Source organism: Coregonus clupeaformis, chromosome 3 (assembly GCF_020615455.1).
Source record: "Coregonus clupeaformis isolate EN_2021a chromosome 3, ASM2061545v1, whole genome shotgun sequence".
Classification (NCBI taxonomy): Eukaryota; Metazoa; Chordata; class Actinopteri; order Salmoniformes; family Salmonidae; genus Coregonus; species Coregonus clupeaformis.
The window spans coordinates 9597158-9616451 of record NC_059194.1 but is presented as its reverse complement, the minus strand read 5'-3'; the positions used below and the strand labels follow the sequence as shown (position 1 = coordinate 9616451).

General features: G+C 42.6%; 1 protein-coding gene across 1 annotated transcript; it reads right to left on the bottom strand.

Annotated features, from left to right (window-relative positions):
• Positions 1-620: 620 nt before the first annotated feature.
• On the bottom strand, positions 621-18575 carry LOC121541690 (gamma-aminobutyric acid receptor subunit alpha-6). Its single transcript, XM_041850931.2, has 9 exons — positions 18156-18575; positions 17783-17901; positions 16643-16710; positions 16269-16489; positions 15978-16060; positions 14115-14258; positions 13661-13813; positions 6834-7084; positions 621-4256 (listed from the first exon to the last, which is right to left on the bottom strand). Exons 1-9 carry the CDS (start codon positions 18239-18241, stop codon positions 3705-3707), a joined length of 1677 nt encoding a protein of 558 aa, XP_041706865.1. The 5' UTR covers positions 18242-18575; the 3' UTR covers positions 621-3704.
• Positions 18576-19294: the final 719 nt, after the last annotated feature.

Genomic DNA, 19294 nt, shown 5'->3' with positions numbered 1-19294 from the left:
CTAATTTCACTCCAGTTTGGGGTTGTTGTCGAGTTGCTCACACATCATTGACTGCTGTGACATGCTAACCAGTGAGATGTGTCTGTGTAAAATTGGGATAGCAGCAGCAGGACACAACAAGCATGAGTCATAGCCCTCAGCTTATTGCCTGGCACTTGTCAGTGACAAGCCCTCAGCCAACCGTCTATGAAGTCATTTATCTTAATTATGCTTTAATTGCAGCACCAACGAACTGTTAATGTTATTTACAGGCAAGATATTATTAAATTCAGGCCAGGGCTGTCACTGCAGTTACTAACACTTTAGCCATAAGAGTTAGGAAGTCCAAAAACAGAAAGAACTGAACTGGAGAGTTGATATTTGACCTGAGCAAGGGGTGAGGTTTGAGGACCATGACTGAAGTTGTACTAATATGGATGCCATTAAACATTTAGTTATACCAAGAAATTCACAGATAAAAAAAATGTATGCACCAGATCAAGCCTTTTACCAAATAGGGTTAAGACACGTGGCTGGGAATATGACAGCCTAATGGCTGACCACATAGCATATAGTAACACAAGAAGACCTGCTGAATTATTTAAACAATATAGAAAGAAGATAGAGAAACCAGACCCATCAATGTTATAACATTATGCACTCTGTTTATTTGCCTGAGAGTGATGTCACTTCCTTTCAGAGGACCCAGAATGGCACCTGCACTATGTCACAATTTTAAAGTGTTAGTCTTGCATAGAGCAATGGGAAATATTCTCTTGACTACAAAACACACAACGTCAGTATTTTGTACAAAGACATTCGGTTATTGTTGTGAGTATGTACAGTCAGGAGGAGTTCACCATTTTGTGTAAGGGTTGACCTCTTGGAAAGAGATAACAATGTCTTTTTTTTATTCCACCTACGTGTATGCCATCCCAATCCTTCTTGCAGTTATATTCCTTGCCTGGGCTTGATTCTGGAGGCAGTCCAAGGAGCCTTTATGTATATTTGCTCACATAACTGCTTGCAATGAAAAAAATAATAATCTCCAGTTATTCTCAGAGACAAAGACTTCCATTGCTAAGTCAATTACCAAATCTGATTCTCTTCCAGTGGCCTTATATAGAGGAATAGGTTTATCTAGGTCTGTGAAATCATCCCTAAAACAGAAAACAAAGAAAAAGCTCAGTACCTGAGTCCAGTATGACAAACATGTTCAAACTATAAAAAAAACTGGTGGAGGAAAGCCTAATTGTGATTTCCAAGCTGAAATTATGCTTACCGCATAAGAACACAAACCTCACAAGTATTTTGTGTAAAACACAATTACACTGAAAAGTAATCTCACATATTATTGAATTGAAAACATAGTTATAAAAACAAACGTATATCCCATACATTGAACTATTGACCCTCAGGACCATGTCTCTGAGAACATCTTTAGGGGGCACATTTATTCAACTTCAACCATTGGGTTTAAGTGGTGGACAGATTAGGCCTGGGTTTGCGGTGAGTTAACACATCATATCCGCAGGTCTTCTTCTTCTAAGCAGTCTCATTTAGATATTCAAGACATAGAACAAACAACATACTGAGGGCCTGTACAAATGAAACAGTGATGTCGATGTGTTCCTTTATTGAGCCTGCATAATGACCTCCCTCCCTTCTACTGGGGCTAAACACCCCGGGGGATGCTTTAGTATCAGACGTAAGCAGTCAACCACATCCTCTGCAAGAGCTCTCTGGCTGTTTACACTAGACTCGCTAAACTTCTCCTCTGTTTCCCTCTGTTCTGTCGCTCCCAAACAGCATCCAGGAGCTCTTTATGTAAGACCCAACTTTCATTAGCCGGCCGCCGTCTAGCCTGAAATTATTTAAACAAGCAAGGCAACCTGCCTTGACACCCACATCAATCACTCGGTAAGGTGTGTTATTGAGACAGAGAAAACAATGAGGACAGCTGGGAAATAGAACACATAGAAATGCATCAAAACACCATCTCACCTGCTGATAACAAGGCCTTCAAAGAGTGTGTGTGTTGTTGTACATGGATGTGTGTTTGTGTGTGGGGTTGGGGGGGCAAAATCAATTTCACACATGAGTGCGTCGAGGAGACATGAGGCTGAGGCAGACATCTTGATCTGTGCATCAGCCTCTCTGTTTTGAGCCCCACCTGCAGGATATGCAGGAAATGAATGCACTATTAAGTCAACAGTGACTGAGGGGCCAACTATGTATAATAGCCATTAGCAGGAAACCAAGCATCAGGATAATCACCAACCATGCCTCTGCGGGTGACATCACCTCAGCTGATAACGAGAGATGAGAGTTGTCCTCAGGGATAGACAGCAGTATACTTTTACTATAAGAGAGGGTTGTATGGATGCTATGGACATAGCACATGTTTAGGACTGACAAATGTAGAATTCTGTACCTTATCCGTGGAAAGCTGTCCAAAGTTAGAATAGATACCCAAAAGGCTAATACACTATGAAATGATACCTAACGCCCAGAGAGAATTACATAGTCACTATACACTTTCCCACTTCCTCCCCATCTCTCAAGTCCCTAACCAACTGATCTTCTGGGCGTATCTCTGATGGATGCATGGTAGTTGCATTCTACACCAATGTAACACATTCTGATATGGGGAATGACCCTTCCACTGACCTCTGTAATCATGATGCACAATAACAAGTACCCACATATGCAAAAAAAATAATATCCCCAAAATCAGAGGAAATGTTCCCAAAACAAAGGGTTTCACCAGGTTCCTACAATATATTCCTTTGTGAGTTAATAAGAAATAAGAATATTGATTAATGAATACATGAATACACAATGTTTCAGAAACAGACTATGTAAAAGAAAAACACATCATTTCATAGTTGAACATTCAAACAAAGACTTCCTAGAATGTTTTTGGAGGGAATGTACTCAGAATATGGAACTAATAGGGCTTAGAGGAACATTATCCCCTGGAAATGTTGTCTGTAGGGTACTGAGCAAAGTAGGCCAGCATGTATGGTAACCTCATTCTACGCTTGTTAACAAAGCTTGGTCGAGGTTCGCTGTACGGGCTTGGGAGTGCAATTAGATTTGAGAGGACAAAATGGATCTACTTCTGATACCAGAACAAATGACAACATACACAGATATCTACTGGTGTTTATCAGTAACGGAGAAAATACACCCCAAATCTGCTTGTCTATGCATCTGTGTTCTTCTTGACACCTTGTGACTTGTAGTGTGTCCGGCTCACCCTCAGTGATTCATAATCCTTTGTCATTGTAGCAATGCCTGCTAAGACTAGAGGGATCTATTAGCTGTTTTCTCTAAGATCAGGAATTACTGTATTTTGCTTCAGCGAGGGTACTTACTAACATTAAAACAACTAACCTCTGTATAACAAACCGTTACTGTATTGCATATTGGATATGGCCACTCAGGGTATGGCCTAGTCGATTCAGACATATTTGGAATGGTTTTGTTGCCATGCTCATTCTCAGAAGCCCTGTAGAAAATTAAACAAACAGGTGTTCTGAGATTAGTATTCCTGGGTGTAATCATTTGAGGCTCTTGTCCAGCATGTTTGGTTTTCTTGTCATTTCATCTTCCGTTTCTCCAGAGCTCTGATAGGATTCAAGAGAACCCATTGTCGTTATCCCGTCATTATACATTTTGTAGAAAATGATTCCCCAGATCACCACAAGAGGAGCTAGAAACTAGATTTGGCCTCGAAATTTGGCCTCCATGGTGTCTTTGGACAAGTAAACCACCCAGTAGACCATGTTGAATGCTCCAAAGGACACTGGGAACAGGATGCGAGCGTACTTGTCGATTTTACTGGTCCCGCCCATCCCGGCGGTGGTCGGCTGGGAGCATGGTGACTGCTTGGGCTCATTTTTGCCCATCAGCTGAATGTGCTGCAGTCTGGGTCCCAGGAGGTCCTGGAGGGAGGAGTCAGCGGTGGGCTGGCTCTGATTGGCTGGTATTGTCGAGGTGGTGGGTGGAGCCGGGGGCGTGTTCTTGACGGACAGGGTGGAGGAGGCGTTGGGTTGGCTGGCGGGGCCGGGGCTGGAGTGTGGTAGGATGATGGCGCCCCCAGTCGCCCCCGTGGATGAAGACGATTGGCCAGACTGGGGTTGTTTCCTGGTTACCCCTGTAGCTGCTGCGCTGTTGGACTCAGCTTTCTGGCCGTCTTGCTGGGACATGTAGTTCATCCGTTTTCGAAGGTTACCGTTGGTGTCAGGGTTACCGTTGGGGTCAGGGTTATGCTATGGAGGAGGAAAAATGAACAAGAAACCCATATTGCAGTGATGTGAATGAACTGTGCAACAACAAGCACATACCTCGAAGAGGAGACATTAGACTGAAAATAGATTTCACTTAATTATTTGTGGTAAGGTCCAATATGACAATTGTATTGTGCTGGTAAATATGAACTATATAGATCTCTCAGTTCTGGAGGACTATCAGGTTGTCAGGAAACAGTCAGGAACCTCTCATTCTAAACCTGGCCTATGGGCCTGAATATGACTGGCTTACTTTAGTCTGTATGGTAGAATAACCCAGCTCACAGACGTTATTTGGGTAGGCTTTCACTCATTTCACACATGCTTATGTCACAAGTACTGTTCCATGGGGCGGCGTGGCAGTACAGTAAAACATCATAAGAGCGTATCTCCTGAGAGCTAGCATAGCATTCCAGCCCCAGTAGAGGGAGATGCTGCACTCTAACCACAGCACCACAGCCTCACCAGTAATAATTCCCCCACTGGAATGTGCTAACCGACTAACCATATAGCCTCCTGTCTGAGAGATGTGAGGCGCAGAGCTGTGGACACTAGGCTAAGTTTGACAACACTATGGCTGGAAGGTAAAAGGCTTAGACAAATCTATGCCACATCAACACACACCACAGGTCCTAATGCCGAGCGGATTTCCCCACTGATTTCAACACTGGGGCTGGGGCCGCGGCTCTCTAGGAAAAGAGGCTTCTGAAACCTATATACATGTGCCCCGGCTGCGTTGCCGTGGCAACCTGCTAATCCGTTGATGTGCCCTTGTCACTAAACTGCATTCAGGCTCGATTATTCCACACGAGGATTTGAGATCCACAGGGAAACTTTAAGTAGTCTTCGGGCCATACAGGGGGATGTATGGCTGTTTTCTGGTGAGTATCAGCCATCAATCAACAGTTGGACTGTGACGTGAGAAATGTAGCACTGCACGATGTAATGCCCTCAAATGAAGGATTGTGATCTTACTACAGTAGGCCTGTGTTTCTGGTAGATCACACATGTATGGAGTAATGAATTCAAGAAAAATATGTTTGGTCAACCCCCATTACGCGCTTCAGCACGCATTCGAGAGAACAGATTGTAAAATGCTGAACAACAATAACATGTTTACATCACATTGCAACTACAGGTACATTATTTTAACTGTTTAAGATGTTACCCATTCTATAACGAATGTTTTCGAAACACGTTTATTTTCATGCTGAAGAGTTAAAAAAAAATACTATTATAAGAAAGCAAGCACATGTAGGACATTCAGAGCATATTTAGAATTTTTAGGGATAATATTGCTAAGCCTCTGCGGTGGATTACAAATGGCGTGCATTGATCTAAGCAGACAGCTGTGCAGCTGTCCTCGAAACGGGGCAAACAATGTGTCTTCACCATTTACTATTCTTATTTGGCCTTCAGGAAGCGAATCGTCATCATGCTTCTAGCTCATGATATCATGGAGAGGGGGAGGAGAGAGAGTGAGAGAGAGAAAGAGGGGTACACAGAGAAAGAGAGAGGTACAGAGAAAAAGAGGGGGGAGAGAGACTTCAAACTTTATCAATGATCAATGATAAAAGTATCCTTCAGTTACGGTATTGTCTGATATTTTCAATGCATGCAAATAACTTTATTTGAATGGGTGATCACCATGTGATTAATGAAATGTACATTACATTTACGTCATTTAGCAGACGCTCTTATCCAGAGCGACTTACAAATTGGTGCATTCACCTTATGATAGCCAGTGGGACAAGCACTTTACAATGTTTTTTTGTATATTTTTCACCAAAAACATTTTGAGTATATTTTTTATTTTCATTTGTTTTTTATATATATATTTTATTTATAATAATAATAATAATAATAATAATAATAATAATAATTATTATTATTATTATTTATTTTTTAAATGTGGGGGTGGGGTGGGGGGGTAGAAGGATTACTTTTATACTATCCTTAAAGAGGTGGGGTTTCAAGTGTCTCCGGAAGGTGGTCAGTGACTCCGCTGTCCTGGCGTCGTGAGGGAGCTTGTTCCACCATTGGGGTGCCAGAGCAGCGAACAGTTTTGACTGGGCTGAGCGGGAACTGTGCTTCCGCAGAGGTAGGGGGACCAGCAGGCCATAGATGGAAAAACGCAATGCCCTCATTTGGGTGTAGGGACCCAAATAAAATGCCAGTCATTGTAAAAGCCTCTTTAATTCTCATCCCTGTCACAAAAAAATAGTATTCAAAGCAAATCGGAAAGTTTGAAAAAACATGACGTTTCAATAACACTCATATTTTAGACTTGAATTGAATCTCCATTTGATGAGATTAGCAAACAAATGAATGACGGGGAGTGCACAAGTGCACACTTTAGTCTCTGAAGGGTAAAGGGCCCCGTGTAGCTCAGTTGGTAGAGCATGGCGCTTGCAATGCCAGGGTTGTGGGTTCGTCTCCCACGGGGGGCCAGTGTGAAAATTGTATGCACTCACTGTAAGTCGCTCTGGATAAGAACGTCTGCTAAATGACTAAAATGTCAATGTAAAAAATGGAATAAGGATAGGTCTTAAGTCTCACCTGCAGAACTTCCTCCTTCACCTTCACCGGGGTTGTTTGGGGCGCCGGTGGGCATTTTGGCGGCATCCTTTTCAGTCTCTCCATCTCTGCGTTGGTGAAGTAGTTGACGGCAGCGAACTCGATGAGGGCAGAGAAGACAAAGGCGAAACACACAGCGATGAACCAGTCCATGGCCGTGGCGTAGGAGACCTTGGGGAGGGAGTGGCGTGCACTGATGCTCAACGTGGTCATGGTCAGGACTGTGGTGATGCCTGAAAATGAGAAAAAGTTTAACCTTGGCTGTACCGAAAATAATACAAGTCATGTCAACACACTCAAATAATAGAACTAAAACAGTAGGCCTAACCGTCCTATATATCAGAATTACTCAAACTTTTCCTCAGGGACCCCCAGCTGTTCAATGTATTTGATCTATTCCAGGGCTAGCACACCTGATTCAACTGATCAACTAATCATCAAGCACTTAACTAATTGAATCAGGTGTGCTAGTTCAGCGCTACAACTTTTTTGAAAATCAATGAAAATGATTTAGTAAATTCAGCACACAAATCAATGAATGACAGCCTAATGCATTATATGAAAAACAGGAAACGGAATGTTTGTGACACTAGAATGACCTGTAAACCTCCAGTCGATTACCTATTGACCTTTGCTTCCAATGCGTTCCATCTTAATGAGATTGCCCTAGTGACCACGTAGCATACCTACTTTCCCTCGTCTCCAATTCCTTTTTAAACAATAACCAATCCGAACTGCGCCAAGGATTATACCATTACAATAACTGGGGAGTTACAGTAAGCTTGTAGGTCACTTGTCCTTGGGATTATTAGCAAATAGCTATAATGTGATTTAGAGAAAATCACCTTTAAGTTAGAGATATGACACAATCTGTACAGCCAGGCCACCTGCTCTGACGTGACCCGCAGCATAATTATGTGTCTAAACTCAGCCGACCACCGGACGATTCTGTAATGTATGATTCCGAGGACGAGAAATCCAGAGGTAGATATTAGCTTTAATATTAGGATATTAGTTAATATTAGTGTCTTTCATTGGGTTATTTGACGAGATCAGAGGCACAATTGTTCTTGGTACAGATTAATGAGGTGTGACTGATTTAATCAGATGAGCTATAATAATCAAATTAGTGAGTAAAGGCTGTTTCTGTTGAAATACAGGCATCTTCATTCCTCATCTTGTGACACATTGTTTAGATTAGAACTCATTGCTTTGGAGTTGCTTGGATTAGGACAGAATGGGTAACATGACCAGTGCATGTTCAAGAGGCAGAGCCAGTTTCATTAGCCTGGTCCCAGATCTGATTGTGCTGTCTTGCCAACCCCTATGGCCTTTGTTACGCCAGACATTGATTGGCCAAACAGATCTGAGACCAGGCTTTTATTTGACGTCAATGTCAATTTCCAACATCACCAGACAATAACATGTTGAGCCTCCAGGGGAGCTTCTTAATCATCCCTCAAGTCAATGTCTTTATTTTCCTAGTAACCATAGTCCTACAATCATTATATGTGCCAGGCTTTGAGTCACAGAGGCAGAAAATGGAACATTGCATCGTAGAAAGAGGAGAGAAGAGAAGAAAAAAGCAGTCAGCCCGTGCGTGCACCCACCCACACACACCTACACCTACAAGCTGTAACAGCCCCACAGCCCGGGGGCTTGGCCAATGCGACAATATGTATATTCCCACGACACCCTCCTGTCACAAATTGGACAGTTTCATTAGCTCGCCGCTGAGACGGGAGGTGGGGGGGGGGACTGAGGGGACTCACTGGGGCGTTGTGTGAATCAGTGTGGCTGTGGAATAACACACATTGGCCTCTACAGCTGCTGGGATATGACTCAGCTATATGTGTGTCCCTGAAAGAAAGTCAGCGGGCTAAACGAATAGGCCCACAGATGCAGTCACCAACATCATGTGGGGTAGCATGTAACGAAAGCCAAAAGTGGGTGCTCAGAGGAATGTATCTTTCCATCAACACATGCAAGGGCAAAAAGTAATTACCTACTCATGACATTAAACCTACTGTATTTATCAACTACTAAACCCACTGGATCAGCCAAAACAGCACTTTTCCATAACAAAATATCCTCCAATTATTTTACAGTGGTGCTCATGAAAGTTACACAACCTCATAGACACCCATATAACCAACACCCCAGCAATCACCATATAACCAACACCAAAGCAATCACCCATATAACCAACACCCCAGCAATCACCCATATAACCAACACCCCAGCAATCAATAGCAAAGGAATAGAAGACGCTAGTAGGAGGACAGCAGTACGCCTCAGAAACCACGGACCTTACATTACTCAGCCACATACACTAGATTTATTTTATCCTAATAGGACCCTATCCTACACAGCTAATCCTCTACAACCAGGGATGGAATTGAAGGATTTTGGGCACTGGCCAGCCAAGCTAGTAGACGGCAATTTTTACTAGACCGTGTCCAAAATATGTGCTATGGGATATTTCAAAAGAGGAAAATGTCACTAGCCGGCGGGCTAGTTTGGCACATTTTCTACTAGTCCCGTCTGAAAAGTACTAGCCACAGGCTAGCTAAAATTCCATCTCTGTTTACAACTCGCTCAAAAAAATGCCAAGAGAGATGAATTAAGTGCTAAAGTTCAGTTCAGTTCAGTAAACTAAATGGGCATGAAAAAGAATAAGACTGAAGACTATAATACAAGAAATGGTTACTTAATTATGCAATACAGAAATGCTGATTTACATGGAGTACTTGTAAAAGTCTAATTATGAAAGGAAGCGAAAGGTGCTGTGGAATTGATAGGAGACCAAGCAAACAGACAGAGGATATTTTGCTGAACATCTGGTAAAGTAAAGTACACTAATTCCATGAAAGTTGCACAAGGTTCCCAGCTCTGACTCCACCCACAGTGGGGCTCTAACACTTCTGTTTGTAAACAAATGGGCGTATTGGCAAATGCTTCTGCCACTTTGATGGATAACAATCAGTGGTGACCCGTCATTCAGGGCAGGCAGAGCCCCACCTGTTTTGCTAGCTAATGGGATGCCTGTTTTGCGTGTTATTTTGGCATGAACAACTGTCACATATCAGTTTGCAAACAATGTAAAAAATAATAATTTTAATAAATAATGGAGGTAATAAAGCTGCAAACTTGGTCTATTTTTTGCTTTCTTGAGCAAGGCAGCTCCAAAATGCAGGCGTTTCAGCCTAGCTCAGTGCTTTCTGTGGTGGTGGTGGGGCTGCCAGCTGAAAATACGGAGCGTAAGGGTTGGTAATGTTCTCTAGTTTGCGCCGTGATTGGCTCTGTGTTCTGTCACTCATGGGTACACTACGCCACCGCCAAATCTAAGGGTAGAGCTCGAAAATTCAAGCCCCTTGGGTGCTGCCATAGAGTTACATTATAAGTGCCCATCCAAGGCGGCTCAAGGTCAATGGCCACAGATAAAATGACGTCAAATCACATTATATCTACAGCAGCTTTGATTGGACTGATCATGTCAACATCATACTTTCAAAATCTTAGCTAGCAAGCTCGCAGTCATCATCATGAATCAAATCGACAATCTACTGGCAAATCCTTTTTAATCGTTGTTATGCGAAGATAAATAATGAAGAGAAATTATAGATAAAATGTATCGGTGCTCATCGGCCAATGGATATAAACATTACACAACAAGTTGGAAATCGCAAATTCAACTATGAGTGGTTTGGAAGCTTTGCAAAGCAATCACTAGCCTGCTATTCAGTGGAGTGTGTGTGTGGTCCCAAGTCTGGGTTTAAGGGTCTCTTTTCCAAGCTTAAAAGGATAAACATTCAACATTGGCCATGGTGTCAATCCAGTATGATTTCTGCCGTGCTCAAAACAACTGGAAACTCAGAACTGGGAAATCCGATTTCAGTGAGTTCAAGACAACGGGGAACTCTGAAAAAAACGAGCTCCGACTCGGAAAATACGTTTTGAACAGTCATCCAACTCAGAATTGCAAGTCGGGAACTCGGGCCTCTTTCTAGAGCTCCGACCTGAAGATCATTGACTTCATCACGATTCAACCTTGTTTTCTTCCCGAGTTCCCAGTTGTCTTGAAAGCACCATAAATCCAGAGAAGACAGACTTTGATGACAAAGTTTGATGACTAAATTTGCCCACGAAGGACCGCTGTGCCACCTTCCTCTTCAAGTGAGCACAACACAACAAGGTGAGTCCAAATATGTATTGTATGCTGCTGCATAAATGATGTAATATGCCAGGGAGATATGTATACTGTAGCTAAGAAAGTAATACTAAGTGTATGTTGTGTAGTAAGCTGTTAGTAGCCCATGTGCCTCACCCTAATAATTTGGTCCTGTTTCCCCTCCTAATTTCACCTACTGTTCTGACTTGGTGGTGCACATGTAGCCTATAGCCTGTTTTAGAGAAATATAATCATTGAATACTGTAAGAGCTTTCATTATCTGCTTATATGCCCCCTTTCTTTATTATATGGTTCTGACTTGGTGTACAGGGAGAATACTGTAAGAATGGCCCATGTTCTGAATTCTGTCACTGTACATTTCAAAAGTGCTGAACAAATAGTTATATTAACTACGTCCGTCCTAGCTCACTCATTAATGTCTTAATCGAAATTACAGATTGCCTCTTATCCGCTCGTCGTCCCCTTATGCCATAGTTTGTACATCTCAATTGTCAGTAGAAACAACATTTGTTTAAGCAAGTCAGCCATATCAGCTATGTTTTTTTTAAAGGCAGTAAATGAGGATGAATGAACTGTTTCGCTGCTAGACAAGGCTCCACTGATAGCCAGGTGTAGCAGTGGTAAGGTGTTGGGACTCTGCTGTTGGGGCAGCTTTATGTAGGCCCTAACAGTGTGTGGGCACTTTTGTCACTGTTATAGTGGAATTGATGTATTGTTTAGTGTTGTGTTGTGTAGTGGGTTTGCTGGCATGCATCTAAAAAATTGTTTTTTTTGTTTGCCGCACCAAGATTTACAGTGGGGAAAAAAAGTATTTAGTCAGCCACCAATTGTGCAAGTTCTCCCACTTAAAAAGATGAGAGAGGCCTGTAATTTTCATCATAGGTACACGTCAACTATGACAGACAAAATGAGAATTTTTTTTCCAGAAAATCACATTGTAGGATTTTAAATGAATTTATTGGCATATGATGGTGGAAAATAAGTATTTGGTCAATAACAAAAGTTTCTCAATACTTTGTTATATACCCTTTGTTGGCAATGACACAGGTCAAACGTTTTCTGTAAGTCTTCACAAGGTTTTCACACACTGTTGCTGGTATTTTGGCCCATTCCTCCATGCAGATCTCCTCTAGAGCAGTGATGTTTTGGGGCTGTCGCTGGGCAACACAGACTTTCAACTCCCTCCAAAGATTTTCTATGGGGTTGAGATCTGGAGACTGGCTAGGCCACTCCAGGACCTTGAAATGCTTCTTACGAAGCCACTCCTTCGTTGCCCGGGCGGTGTGTTTGGGATCATTGTCATGCTGAAAGACCCAGCCACGTTTCATCTTCAATGCCCTTGCTGATGGAAGGAGGGTTTCACTCAAAATCTCACGATACATGGCCCCATTCATTCTTTCCTTTACACGGATCAGTCGTCCTGGTCCCTTTGCAGAAAAACAGCCCCAAAGCATGATGTTTCCAACCCCATGCTTCACAGTAGGTATGGTGTTCTTTGGATGCAACTCAGCATTCTTTGTCCTCCAAACATGACGAGTTGAGTTTTTACCAAAAAGTTATATTTTGGTTTCATCTGACCATATGACATTCTCCCAATCCTCTTCTGGATCATCCAAATGCACTTCAGACGGGCCTGGACATGTACTGGCTTAAGCAGGGGGACACGTCTCGCACTGCAGGATTTGAGTCCCTGGCGGCGTAGTGTGTTACTGATGGTTGGCTTTGTTACTTTGGTCCCAGCTCTCAGCAGGTCATTCACTAGGTCCCCCCGTGTGGTTCTGGGATTTTTGCTCACCGTTCTTGTGATCATTTTGACCCCACGGGGTGAGATCTTGCGTGGAGCCCCAGATCGAGGGAGATTATCAGTGGTTTTGTATGTCTTCCATTTCCTAATAATTGCTTTCACAGTTGATTTCTTCAAACCAAGCTGCTTACCTATTGCAGATTCAGTCTTCCCAGCCTGGTGCAGGTCTACAATTTTGTTTTTGGTGTCCTTTGACAGCTCTTTGGTCTTGGCCATTGTGAAGTTTGGAGTGTGACTGTTTGAGGTTGTGGACAGGTGTCTTTTATACTGATAACAAGTTCAAACAGGTGCCATTAATACAGGTAACGAGTGGAGGACAGAGGAGCCTCTTAAAGAAGAAGTTACAGGTCTGTGAGAGCCAGAAATCTTGCTTGTTTGTAGGTGACCAAATACTTATTTTCCACCATAATTTGCAAATAAATTCATAAAAAATCCTACAATGGGATTTTCTGGATTTTTTTTCCTCAATTTGTCTGTCATAGTTGACGTGTACCTATGATGAAAATTACAGGCCTCTCTCATCTTTTTAAGTGGGAGAACTTGCACAATTGGTGGCTGACTAAATACTTTTTTTCCCCACTGTACATGATAAAATCGCCACTGATAACAATAATAGATAACACATTTAATTAATCGTAGACCTTAATGGTTGTCTAAGAGGCTAAAGACAAAGTTGATTGCTCCAGCTGCACAGTCACTAAAATGGAGACTGAGAGACAAACAGAAGAGGCACTTCACTCTCCACATTTGCATCTTCTCTGCCTCTCAACAGAAGTATTCTACAGAATGGCGGGATTTGTGAGTAATACGTACCAAAGACTGTTCGAGCCGGGACCGATTCCTTATTTATCCAGAAGGACACTTGGGAGAGGATTACTGTCATGATGCAGGGGATATACGTCTGAATCATGAAGTAGCCCATTTTCCGCTTCAAGTGGAAGTGCACTGTCATCACCACATATTCACCTGGCGGATAGCCATAGATATCACAGTTGATTAATTCATGACTGACATGAGACAATGAGCAAGAGGACAGGACATTATGGACTTCTGGTAGCATGGAGTTTTTATTGTGTCTTCTCTGTTCTCTGAGGTAAATGGCATCAAACAGTTATTTGGACAAAGCTACTGTAGAGAAAACATTCCAAACTGAAGTAAGAACTGAAGAAGAAATGTAAATGATTATTAACAAAGAATGGCATCACCATCAGAGTTGGGGATGTCTACTATATCTAACCAGCCGTTGCTTTTCAACAACCCATCATACCTGTGATTGATTTGACCTCCTCACTGCTGACAGTGTGGCCAATGAGATCGTACTGCACTAGGCTGGAGGATTCTTGGGGAACCTCCACTGAATTCTGTGGTCCTTTGGTCCAGGTATAGATCATCTCTGTTTTAGGGTATGCATCTGAGGGTGGAGAAGGAAAATATATGGATTAAACCCTCAAGTGGGGGTTGAGGCACATTCTAAATTGTAGCTCAAAAATAAATATTGTACAATGGAGGTGAGAGAGAGAGAGAGAGAGAGAGACTTAGGATAGAGAGAATGTCACATTTAAGTTCATGAGAGAATGACTACTGTAAGCCAGTAATATCCTCTTCATAACTCTAAGCTTTGTGAACATGAGAAACGTTTCTATCTCCCCCATTTAGTCAGGTGATTACGACACATTTGAAAGAGACATATTGATGTGATGGTGTGCAGTCCAGTCACACATGATTTCCACACTTGATCTGCACTTCAAATGGTGCACTCTCTGGATTTTCAGATACCTTTTCCTCATAATTTGATTGAAAATGAGTAGTACGATAGCATCGTATTGGATGGCGTGGGTGTCTACTGTGTGCTCAAATGAGTCGGCTTTTAAACAAACTACCCGGTCTCACGAGCTCTCTGGTACATGTCAACGTTTTTGCATATTCAACGTTGCAAAGATGTTGCAAAAACATTTCAATGTGAGATGAGAGTTCCTATAAGACAGGGCTGAAAGAAAAACGACAACCTAGACTTGGGTTTATGTCAGGGTCTGTCTCCAGCTACACATGCCCCCTTACGTTGTTCCCATTTGCAGTTTCCCACAGGGGACTCGAAGTCGGCAGGACACCAACTGCGCCGGGAAAATGGGCCGGCTGGGGCATGTTGTGGAGCAGAACGCTGCGCGGAACTCCGACACACACCAGCTCTGGAGAGAACCGGAATAGGTCTGAGCTAACCAGGGGCAGGGAGAGATTTTCTGACCTTTCCCCATCGGGTCCAACATCTACTTCCCTGACTCGGGCCAGGATGGGAGGATGAGATGGGTGGAAGGTACTATCTTAAACTAAGAGTAATGTGACAGAATGATAACTGAGGAATCTATTTTGTCCTCTACCTCTACAATGTCACAATTGCTGATAATAGATTGAGGGAGGGTTGGGAAATGCAGGGAAACCCATCCTTCATTCCACTTCTTTTGTTTTTCCCTCAGCAGATGTTATCTTTAAATCACTACTGTTTTCTGACAAGACAGAACGCTCATTGGAGAGATCCTTTCATCGGAGATAAGTCACTTTTGCTGACCACTCATTATGAACAATACTGCTGATTTTGGGTTTCTTTGTTCTGTTTTTGGTACTAAAGGAATGTAATGTATTATTAGCATTTTAGTCAGAAAAAGCAATTACTTCTCACTCTGGGAATATGTATGGCATCCTCAGATATGACAAAACTGGAGGAATACCACAAGCTACGAGTTTGACACTTCATATGGTAATAGTATTACAATATAATGGTATATATTTTCAAATCAAACTAGTCAACTTTATTTATGTGACGAACTGGGACAGATTTAGTGCATCGAAGTACAAATATGTTTTTTAAAAACATTGCATACTAAATGAATTAAGACAAAGAACAAATGAGTTTACTGTGAAAGCATGTTAGCACGTAAACAGTGTCAGGTTGAATATCTACTAAGAAACAGTACAATTGGATTTGCTTTGGGGTGTATGTCAATACATACACATCGTTCCGAAGTATGCATGTCATCCTATTTAATACAGTCTCATGACAAGGACGAAGAACCACTTTATCAAGTCACTCCTGATACATTATTAGAATAGACTTACAGTGTCATATCATACTTACAGCTTCCAAACTTGAGAGGGCATGCATGTCCATCCATGGGGAAGTCAACCAGCTTCATAGGACACTCTGCACTGATAGTCAACCTATGGGGACACATACACCCAAACATATTAAAACCAATGGGAGTTGGAGAGAGTTGGGACCCTCCAAACAGAACACAAAAATGTATACAGTGGAGCCCTACTTTTAGGATGGATACTGTAGGTAGGCTGAATAGCACTTAGCATGGTAACACTGGGATGCTGGGTAATGTAGGCATCAGGGTGTAAAGCATTTTGGTAAATGTAGTACCTCATGGTGTAAAGAATGGTGCCGTTCTTCATGATGCGGAACAGCCTGTTGGGGGCGGTCATGTTGTGGGCCACAGACTTCTTGCCATTCCTGAAGAAGGTGTCTGGAGTCCACACATTGGAGACCATCATGTTGTTGAGGCGGAGGATCTCCATAGGCCCCTCGTACCTCAGCCTCCTGTCCATCCATGTCTGTCTGAAGAACACGTCCATGGTGTACTCCTGAGGAAGCAAAAGACAAAAATGGGCAAATGTCAGAAATAAACAGTTATGGTTGGGACTTCATTCTTATATAAAACGTTAAGTGCATGGTGAACATCAGTCAAACTTATTTTATGCTACTCATCTGTTTCAAGTTCTTGATTCGGTACATACCATCTCAACATCAGAGACAGGCCCGAAACTTGTCACATAAATGTCTGTTTTCACCTCTGTCACTGGACCTATTGAGAGAACAATTCAATCAGCTTCACAATCCCTAGAATATCCTAGGCATATCCCATTACAGCCCCAAGAGACCTTAGACTAGTTCTGGTTTGTTAGGCCACCCTTTAAGCATCAACCCTCATTTTAACCGTCATTTTCACCTGTAGGCCTGGAATAATATGTTAAACATGAAACCTCAGCAACAGCCTAACATGGGCCAAAAGTTGGGTTGATAGTGCTGTGGGGATGTGTGCCAAAACGACTAACCCAAATAGCCACCAATGCCCTGTATGCAATAGCCTATAGCTTATGCCTACCAAATAACCTGCACCAGCTTCTAAGCATGTATATAATGGAATGCAAAATAGCTAAAGAGGTTTAAAACATAAATCTATTGGAGGAAGCCGATCAGTAGCTAATCTATACTATGCACACTTGAAGGGTGAGTTCTGAAGTTTACGTGCCGTGAGGTGGAATGTTTTTTAGGGTTGAGTTGAAGAGCGTAGCCTAAGGTATTTTCAAGCACACCGACAGGCATGTCAAATGTCATTGCTGTAGGCCTAATGAACGAAAACGATGTTACTTCTCGTTAAATGCATAGTCTTTAAACGTGTGTCTGACACTTTAAGCTCGTGGAGGATTTGACAGACGCGAAAAGAACATCTGCACTCTTTCTACTTAAATTGTGCACTAAGCGCCTTTTCCCACAGCGATTACATAACTAAACACGCTTAAATATTTAAAGGTAGCATACCGTTATCAGTCGCACACAAGAGTCAAAGCAGTGAATATAAGAAAGTGTTAATTCAATTCATGACAACCAGCTTTTGAAACACGGAATGTCGTTTCACATCTGTGGGAGGTAGTGGTCGTAGCTCAGTGGAGCAACACGTTTCACTTGAAACAGTATTAAAAAGCTCTTATTGAAAAATACAATGCAATTTTGATCTCAACCTCATACCCTATCAAACTATTCAATAGCATTGGCACAATAGTGATAATCATTTTTTGCCCATCTCTTTGAGCCACTGTAGAATTAAAAACTAATTGGACAGCCGAAAACTGTTACTGCTTCAGGTAGGTACCTACCCCCAAATCCAGGTCGCAGTCTGTTGTCATACCCGTCCAGGAGTCGGTCTAAAATGCGTGTGAAATTCTCGGGAAATATTCTCTCATCCTTTTTTATCATTCCAGAGATTCTCTTTACACTGAAAAATGACACAAATAATCAAAATAGTTTTATATCGTGAAAGACAGCAGCCTCCCGGATACCCAGGCTAAGGATGACAAAATTGGGAGTCACAACCATATGACACAGTTAGAGCACTTTCGGATTTCAGCACCTAGAATCTTCAGGACCATGGACAGCGGCACCAGCGCAGCTCGCGCCAATCTAACAGGAGAAAAGCCAATCTAACAGGAGAAAATCACCCCCCCCAGTTCATGTATTTTAGAAACTCACCAAGCAGTCAGGCAGAAAAGGTAGAAGAGAGTCGAAATGTAACTGGGGTACTTCGCAGTCACCATCTCCTTCTTGGCAGAAACCATCTTTGCATGCCATACTTTAAGCCTCTTCACATCTCCCTTCACCAAATGTCTTGTCCCAAGGAAAGATTAGAGCCAGAGAGACAGAGAGAGCAGAACGGCGCAAAAGCAACTCCAGCAGCATCTCCCGCTATCTCTCTCTTGCCAGGGAAAAAAGCCCGTGCCAGCGGAGCATCTGAACGCGCGCACCTTTCTGGCTGTCGCTCGATGACTTAACCAAATACCTTCTTCTCTCAGTTGTTGGCATCCACCCCACGTCCAGTATGTATCCTCTCCCTCAGTCTCACACCATCGTTTGACTTGAGAGATGAATAGAATAGACGTGCAAAGTACACTGTTCTGCGATGAAACGTGAGATTGTATGGCAAAATTGGGTTGTGCTTCTGCCCCTCAATAAATCCGGTGGTGACACCAACAGCTTTGGATTGAGGATATGACTGCTTGTACTTAGTTACTACCCCCCCAGAGCCATAAGCTGAGAAGAAAATATTATATGACTGTTTTTTAGGGGGAGAAATATGTCAAATATTCAGTTTTTGATTGTAAGTGTGCAGAATCAACATTTTCTGCATCAGTCCATCACTTCACCTTATCTAAGGCAATTGATGAGACTTAAGGAGTCATATTGCTTGTTGTGGAACTCTGTATAAGACAGCATTCTAGATTCAAATGGGTCAGTCTTGTCGCAATATGCAATCACACACGCATACACACACACACAGTATCGTGTAGCTCAATTGGTAGAGCATGTCGTTTGCAACGCCAGGGTTGTGGGTTCGATTCCCACGAGGGGCCAGTATGAAAATGTATGCACTCACTAACTGTAAATCGCTCTGGATTAGAGCGTCTGCTAAATGACTGAAATGTAGAGAAACTGGGACAAGCCACATGCTGCTTCACAGATTTCTCTGGACCTGAGATAGGAACTTCAGAGAGACAGTGTATGTGTGTCCTAAATCTTTACAGGTAAGGAGAGCTTAGAGGAAAAGTGTGTGTTTGTGTGTGCCCCGGTCCGTGCATGTGCCCCGCTGAGCCTATGCCCCTGAAGGTGGGGTG

Excerpts from the sequence above, each read along its gene's own strand:
- LOC121541690 (XM_041850931.2), bottom strand. The coding sequence starts at position 18,241 with ATGGTTTCTGCCAAGAAGGAGATGGTGACTGCGAAGTACCCCAGTTAC. Across the intron at positions 16,061-16,268 it reads ACCATTCTTTACACCATGAG|GTTGACTATCAGTGCAGAGT; the intron begins GTACTACATTTA and ends GTGTCCCCATAG. Across the intron at positions 4,257-6,833 it reads TGAAGGAGGAAGTTCTGCAG|CATAACCCTGACCCCAACGG; the intron begins GTGAGACTTAAG and ends CCTCCTCCATAG.